At 41.5% G+C, this 8,308-nt stretch overlaps 1 protein-coding gene across 2 annotated transcripts; it reads left to right on the forward strand.

Annotated features, from left to right (window-relative positions):
• The first annotated feature begins 980 nt into the window (after positions 1-980).
• dmrt2b (doublesex and mab-3 related transcription factor 2b) lies at positions 981-7,538 on the forward strand. 2 transcript variants are annotated; one of them, XM_085387205.1, is made up of 3 exons: positions 981-4,302; positions 5,403-5,505; positions 6,319-7,538. In XM_085387205.1, exons 1-3 carry the CDS (start codon positions 3,925-3,927, stop codon positions 7,167-7,169), a joined length of 1,332 nt encoding a protein of 443 aa, XP_085243331.1. In that variant the 5' UTR covers positions 981-3,924; the 3' UTR covers positions 7,170-7,538. The 2 variants fall into 2 exon arrangements, with proteins under 2 accessions (XP_085243331.1, XP_085243332.1); XM_085387206.1 differs by having other exon boundaries at positions 981-4,281.
• The last annotated feature ends 770 nt before the right edge of the window (positions 7,539-8,308 follow it).

Consider the following 8,308-nt stretch of genomic DNA (forward strand, 5'->3'; position numbering starts at 1 on the left):
AACGATACACAAAATTCACGGTTCGGTTCGGTTCGATACTTTGGTGTCACGGTTCGATATTTTTTCGATACAAAAAAATGTTCATGCATTTTTAATTTGTCATTTATTAAAATTATAAATATATATTTTAACTCAAAAGTACAGTTTTTAAATTTAACCCTAACCCTTGTGCGTGTTTTTTATTTTGACAGCGAATGCGCACCTGCGGACCACTTATGTGCAGCCCTGGTTATTTAGCTCATCATATCGCAGCCACAGAAATTCTTTTGTCCATGAAACCATAAAGCTGCACTTTCTTTTTGCCTTATAGTCTGATTTGTCATAACTTCTCCGTTTTGTGGTAAGCTTTTCTTTGGCTGTCACTTCTTCACCCTGACCTGTCTTATTTGGCTCAGCAGAACTGAAATGCTTTTACACGCTCACTCACATAAGCTCAGCGATTCTCTGCGCGATCAACCTCTCACATGTGTAAGCTGCGGGAGATTTCACTTGTCATGTTTGCATAGTAAGCTAACGATTGATAAGACGATGTCAGAGGAATTGGTGCACAAATTATCATCACTCACAGATCAGTGCTGTCGCTCTCTATACACAGTTCGCACGATTGCAAAGTGAAAGCAAAAAAACAAGCGCAAATTCAAACGCGACTTCAATATGTCACATATTGACAGTGGCTCACCGATGCCAATGACATAATTACCCAGCTACATTTCTGAAAGAATGCAAAAGCATTGACATATATTTTTCCTACAATAGCCCGACGGGCAGGGAAGAGAAAGATTTTGGTAGCCCGACTGAAAAAAATCGCTAGCTCCAGGACGTCGGGCTAGCGATATTGCGAGCCCTGTATCTGATTGAGGAATCACTCATCTTTGGAAAAGAGAGTTTATTACAGAGAAATGGCTCTTTCCAAAATAAAAGCTATACTATCCGCTTCTTCTGGGCTATATTCTCAGCAGCATAAGGAGAATCATGTGCTAACAGCTGTCTAAATGACTCGGCTAAAGTTAGTAGCATGCTTGCTTTTTTTTGTCTGCTTCCACTTGTCTTTGCACTAGGATGATGTCGGCGTAAATGTGCAGTCATATTCGTCGTGTTCCCACTAGTGCTTTCAGGTTAATCTCGTTGAAATGACCTTAACACCACAACACGGCAAATCTCCGTTAACGAGCTACCGCCGATCGCTCCGTGCATGGGGCTAGACGGCCAACACGTTAACGAGCTAACTGCGCTAACACACTAGTTCACACCAATGTAATTGAGCATTGCATGGCACATCCAACATACTGTTTTACTTTAGTCCATGACTCGCTTACCTTCAGGGTCATACGTCACATGAAAACCAAAATAATTCCAAACGCCAGATCTGAATGAGGTTCAATTTGCCTGTTGCAAGTAGAGCTTAACTTCTGTCTCGCTAGCTTGCCCTGCGCTCTTCCTTCTGACTATGCTGTCTGTGTTGAGCGCTCAGTGGATCTGCGCTCGACAGTGCAGCCTAGGCGGAGTAGTCGAACACAGATTCACTGAGCGCTCAACACAGACAGCATCGTCAGAAGGAAAATTGATAAAATAAATTACAAATGTTGTATTGTTCGATACATATGCGTACCGAACCGAAAGCACTGTATCGAACGGTTCAATATCGATACGAATATCGTTGCACCCCTAGTACTTATATAGACAGCTGTGTGGCTTTCCAAACCATCTCCAATACACTGATTTTATCACAGGTGGATTTCAGTCAAATTGTAAAAACATGTGTCAAGTGATCGTTGGAAACAGGATGCACCTGAGCTCAATTTTGAGTGTCATGGTAAAAGTTGTGACTTATGTACATCTTATATTTTTGTTTTTTAATAAATGTAAAGTGATTTATTGCTTATTGATGTATTGTGCATAGTCAAATGTCAATTATTGTCAAATATTTCACTATTTTGGGAACAACATGTCTTTTAAAAGGTGCTGATGGACTGAAAAATATGTTTATGACTTACTGTAACACATTTGTCCACTGTGGCTGAGCTCCAGATTGCTGCTTATTGACACGACAAAATGTTAGATCATCACAATGTCTGCTGCAGTCCTACATTTTTGTTATTAAATATTTGATTTTCCTATGTTGGGCTCAGGTGGCTCTTACCAGTAGCTTTATCATCTGATCTTTTGGCCCTTTATGAGCTCACAACTACAATCTCCTGACTGAGCACATCTGGCTTTGTCTAAATCTAGAATCAAGACCAAAGATGACTGGCCCTTTCCCATCTGAAACGCTGAGACTAAGACATGGCATGGAAAAAAAAATCTACTTATATTTTGAATTTTTGAATATCTATCTATCTATCTATCTATCTATCTATCTATCTATCTATCTATCTATCTATCTATCTATCTATCTATCTATCTATCTATCTATCTATCTATCTATCTATCTATCTGAGAGAGAGAGAGATTTTTAAGAGAATTTAAAAATTGTCATTGTCAGCTGATGCAGAGACAACAAAGATGTCAAATGACCAAGAAATTCCAAAATTACCCCGGGTGTAATTGCAGAGCGCCTCCAGTAGGGAGCAGGCTTTTCATAGCATTTTAGCAGAGTGTGTGGTACCCATGCAGACAAGGAGCTCTTTTCAAACTGAGCGCTAAATCAGAGGAAGGAGGCGCTCCAGCTTTCATTTAAATCATGCACTATTCGTGACAACTCATTGGCAAATGCAACAGCATTTACTGATGTTGACATCATAATAAAATATACGAAACCATATTAATTCTCAAAAATATGACAATGAGATTAATTTCCCCTCGTTAAACCAATGTTAAAACACTTATCTACACATTTACTCAACCCTTACTGAGAGGGAATATTTTTGCATTAAATTTTTTTTAATTTTAGATTATTCTGATTTAGAGTCAGAAATGGTAAATGAGCCTAACATCAAGAGAACCATTAAATCATTGAATTATTTTTATGAATAAATGTGAATATGAAGATGACTCCTTGGTAATATGAAAATGTCATTCTTCTTGTTTCACTCTCTCAGCCTACTCTCCCGGAGGCGCGTGCGCAATTAGCCCATATTGTAGAAGTCTGGTGAAACATAACAGCTTCCACATGCACCACTAACTGCACGTGACCTTATTGTATATTTTATATTAAATCCACCACCTAACCCATCTATATGTTAGAATTTACTAATGAAAGGCGTCGGACATTTATGCTAAAAAACATATTTTCCGGACATAAACTGAGATCTTGCGCCGAGCGGCAAGATGCTCAAGATGATCAGGCAAGTTGCCAAAATCTCTCCTGAAAGATGAGAACAGCTTGGAAGGTGGGCAGGGCAGGGCAGGTATAGGCGTTTATAGGGAGAGGGAAACGCTTTTGCTGTAGATTGGGCTTCCCCGAAATCTTTGCGGATGAGTCCCGCGCCAGGAGCTCGGCATTGTGGCCCGGTCTCCTCTCTGCTTCTTCTTGGAAACGGCGTCAGAGAGCAGCTGAGCAAAGGCTTAACATTTCAAACGTCTGGCGGTAGGCTGTAAAGTTTCCACCCCGAAAACAGTGTCATGCGGCAGTAGCAGTAGGGTTGGTGCAGGACACCTCGGCACATGCCTTGGTGCTGTAGGAATGAGTTTTCTGTAAAGCTTTGCGCACAGCCACTCCAAACCAGGGGCCTCGTTTTTTCTCTCTCTCTCTCTTTTTTGTTTGCTCGTTTAGGAAGGAGCTGTTCTGTTTCTGTTTACGTGTAATTATCCTGATTGAATTGTTACATATATATTGGAAGATTTCTATTTAAACACCATCCTGTTGAAACTGAGCTGCATTGTATTGTGCCTCGAGAATCCTGTTTAACCATTTGCGTAAAGGTTAACTCAGTCAAGCACCAGGAAAGCAGATTCGCAGCGGAACTCCCTCAGTATTAGTCATAGATGTCCGCTCAGCTGGGAGGAGGCCTGCAGCCGGAGACCACAGTAAAACTTGAGGAACTAAAATCTGAAGAAGTTTTTGATGCGACAAGGCCTGACGGATGTCCCCGGGATAGAGGAGAAAATAAAGTGGTTCTGTTCCCGGAGGGACAGCAGCAGCAGCCCCAGATGAAGCCGCGCAAGATGACTCGCAGTCCAAAATGCGCCCGCTGTCGAAACCACGGCGTCGTTTCTTGTCTGAAAGGCCACAAACGCTTTTGCCGCTGGAGGGACTGCCGCTGTGCCTGCTGCCTGCTGGTGGTGGAGCGCCAGCGCGTCATGGCGGCGCAGGTCGCTCTCAGACGGCAGCAGGCTGCGGAGGTGAGACGAGCACAGGGGCAGGTCAGTGAAAGAAGAAAGATAGGGGGGGGGGCAACCAAAAACAAATAAAACAAACAAACAAAAACGTATCCATGGCATCCTGTAGATGATTATTATGGAGCAAGTACGCACAGTGTATGGTTGATGAAAGGGCAAAATCAGTAGGAAAGCTCCCCAAAAATTGGTTCTGATCGTCTGGACTAGAAAAGCTGAGGATGAGTCTGAGGCAGTGAGGGTGACAACACGTTTTAATATCACCTTTGGATAAGCGTCCCTGTATCTGTTTCTATAGAAACACAAGGGGCATATAATACATTTTATTAAGTCGTTTAGAAAAAAAACAGTTCACAGTCTGTGTTGTAGAGATAGCACTACTGCTTACTTTTTCACTCGATACAATAATTATATATCGAGCAAGGGACAACTTTTTAAAATCTCGATGAACGTGCAGAACTATATCTTTTATATTTTAAATGCTTACATTGTTTTCATGTAACAGCATTTATATGCTCAAATTTGAAACATTTAAGCCCTGTTTTGTTTCTAATTTGAATGAGTGGTTTGAGCTTTAAAGAGAGAGCGTCAAGTGCTCATTAGGATGACAGAAAAGAAATATAAGAAACCAGCTCAGTGGGTTATATCACAAATAAAAAGAAAAGTGCAGAAATGAAAAGAAGCAAATGAGGTAATATAATGATAATAATAATAAAATCCCATAGAATAATGAGTGCCTTACTTTGCTAATTTGGCATTTATAGGGAAAATTATGTTGATTTTATTACTGCAGACAAAATTCTAAATCCTCCTTAAAAAAATCAGTTTAAACTAATTATATACATATGGTATAATAATGGATTTTATAAATAGCAGCTATAGATACAACTGGGTACTTGAGTGCTTCTTTGCGCAAAATAGCATACCAATTCCACATAGTTAGCAATCCTAGTAATAGCAGTAATGCTGGAGTTAAAAGGGCAAATTCTCTCTGTCTTTAGTTTTAATCCCAGAGATTCTCCTTGCCTCTTACATCATGTACTATTTTCCTTTAATTACCTTGTGAACGTCTGACTGTAAGATAATTGTGTCCAAATGTCTTATTCCCGTTCATATGTTTCTCTCAGGGCAAGAAGGGGGTCAGGTGTGCAGCTCCACTGCGCAGAACGGCATATCAGTGTTACACCAGAGCGGCCGAGTCGAGCATCGTGGCCAAGAGCATCCTGCAGGGTGAAGTTTAATTAGCGTCTCCTTTATCGCGTCTTGCTTTATTCCCAGCTTTTCATGTTCTGTACATGAATGAATCTTTACGTGTAGACAACTTCTGCTTTTGATTTAATGATATTTAGGTTCATGCAACATCATAAATTAAGCTTTCCATGGAGCATATCATCATTCACCTGCTCTGTGCTGACATGGTAAAGCTTTTGAACGTCCTGTCAAAGCTGGAAGAGAAATAAAATTGTGCAGACGTAGTTTCCCTGTAGGTTTCCTCCATCTTTAACCAGTAGAAACTCAATTTTAACTCTAACTGGCATTGTGGGAAACAGCTTTTTCCCCCAAATAAATGTATATTTGTCTCCAAATGGTGACAGTGACCTTCTCAGTGACATTTGCAGCCCCTGTGTAGAAACGTGTAATTGCATTAGCATTTGCAGGTCCTTTTGTAGTCAGTGTGCCACGGGTATTCCTTCTTAGTTTGGCTAGACACACTTCATTTATCCAAACAAACCCCCCATCATCGAGACGTCACTATTTCATAACAACAGGCCATTATTGTAATACACTGTGTGCATTATTACCTGCTGGCTTGCAGTCAAGACTTGCTGGAGGCTTTGTCTTCTTTATAGCCCTCTCTGTCTTCCCTGCGCTCTCAGTAAAGCAACAGTGACGCGGCTAACCAACTGCATTATTAAAATAATAAACAACAAAGTGCTCAGACATAAACACAGCAATTAATTGGTCGGAACAATATCATTATCCATAAATTGACTGCATAAACAAATGTGTAATGGCAATATGTGGCTTTGCTCCCACGTTCAGGGATCAAACCTGCTGTGCCTCCAGAGGACGACACCCCTTGCTGGTCGAAGCAGACGCAACGTGACCAAACACACTTTATGTGCCCCTCCATCAGCGCCCGGATGAGGAAGAGACGAGCGTTTGCAGACAAAGAGCTGGAAAATGTGATGCTGGAGCATGAACTGAGACAGAGGGAGCTGCAGAACGACCTTTTCCCCCCCTCGGCCCTCCTTCCTATGCTTCACCCTCCACCCTTGCCCATCTCCCCTGGTCTCCACTGCTGCCCACCCAGCAAGGATCCCACAACTGAAGGGCAATCTAGCTATGTGCCCCTGTGCAGATACAAGCCCTTTTATGAGTGTGACTTCCAGCTTTATCAGTTTTTTCCCCTGAAGAGCAGGTACTCCACAGGAAATGACTATAATGACTTCTTGTTATGTCAGAGCTCCCAGCAAAGCAGGCAGGAGAAGGAGGTGCAGAATGGATGGAAAGACAGCGAGAAGACAAAACAAGCAGAGGTCATTCCTTCGACATTCATACAAAGACTCCGAAATGATGGCAAGGCCATGTCATGTGCTATTCCTGTCAAATCCCCTCCAAAACGAGCAGAAATAATGGACTCAAATGGCTCTTCAACAGTCACACTTGCTATTTCTGCATCAGATCAGAGTGTCCTGGGTCAGCCAGACATCAGCGCACCCAGCAGGACTTTTGATCCCAGACCTTTGACAGCTAAGAGCTGGAGCTCAGACACTCCTGCCGCCCAGGCAGCTCCTCATGCCGACTCTGTTAAGAGCCCTCACGGCGGCTCAGTCAGGACTCCGGCTGTGAGGCCATTACCTTTTTCTGTAGAGGCTTTGCTGAGGGCCTGACAGACAACTGCAAGCAGAGTATAGTGCATACTTTATTATGCACAACCCAACCTGAACTGTCTGAATATAATTACAAAAATTGATTTTATGGTACAGGTTTGGAAACGCTATTCTGTAAAGTGCCAAAAGTGAGAGATTTTTTTTAAAAACTATTTCTATAGAGTAAAATCACAGTGTTTGTGTTTTTTATTTCCATGAAAAGTTATTTTACTATATTTTATCTATTGAAAAAAGTAAAGCTAAAAGATATGTATATGTGCTACAATACCATATTTGTATTTCCATTCTGGGCTAATTACATCTTGCACCATGCATACTTTGAAAAAGTGTTTTCTTTTTTTATCATCCCATGTCAGTAGTGCCATAAAAATCTACTGAACCACTCTGTCTGGACTGTCTTTCATCAGTCACGCTTTATTGTCTTTATCCTCAGAAGAAATACACAATACAGACATAAAACAAAGCCAATGAAAAACTCAAGTGCTTGTTGAACTTGTGCCCATTCCTTACTCGATGCTCTGATTTTTAACTTGCAGTGCAGATGTCCCTGGCTGATTTCTCTGGTGCTCTCACAGGGCTGTTTAGGGTCTAAACAAGGTGCTGCTGCTCAGAAATAGAGCACCAGGTGAAGCTGGTTGTTTGTCAAGGAGACAGTTAAAGCACAAAGACTTTCATAAACAGCTTAATATTTATCTACTCCTTTTTTTTCACCAAAGACTAAATGCAATGTGCTTTAAATATTTATCAGCATTTGATAAGCTTTGTAGTTCTTCAGATGAAATACATGTTGCCATTCTGACATTATGACTGTATAAATATTGATCACACAGCACGCGGTTCAATATTTCACACAGTATCATTTCATCACACCAGCAGACTGATGGGATATGGGAAATGCTCACCAAAAGGTTGACTGGGAGGCTGCCAGTGTTGCCTAGGCGACATTGTTCTTTATTGTATGCTGAGCCTGACGCCAGCCGAGTTTGTTTGAACACGCATTTGATCTATATCCGGTTTTTACTTCTTTCTCTTCTCCAGTTTTTTTTTGTTCTGCTCTGTAATCTCGCAGAGATGGAGGTCAGATACTTTTGACAACTCGGGACCTTGTGGCGTCAACACAGCGGTGATAGTGCAGAGCC

Source organism: Rhamphochromis longiceps, linkage group LG17 (genome assembly GCF_057381845.1).
Source record: "Rhamphochromis longiceps isolate RC_006_pf linkage group LG17, R_longiceps_female_GT1.1, whole genome shotgun sequence".
Lineage (NCBI taxonomy): Eukaryota > Metazoa > Chordata > Actinopteri > Cichliformes > Cichlidae > Rhamphochromis > Rhamphochromis longiceps.

Coding starts and splice junctions, on each gene's coding strand:
- dmrt2b (XM_085387205.1), top strand. CDS start 3,925: ATGTCCGCTCAGCTGGGAGGAGGCCTGCAGCCGGAGACCACAGTAAAA. Junction 4,303..5,402: donor TGAGACGAGCACAGGGGCAG/GTCAGTGAAAGA, acceptor TGTTTCTCTCAG/GGCAAGAAGGGGGTCAGGTG. Junction 5,506..6,318: donor GGCCAAGAGCATCCTGCAGG/GTGAAGTTTAAT, acceptor TCCCACGTTCAG/GGATCAAACCTGCTGTGCCT.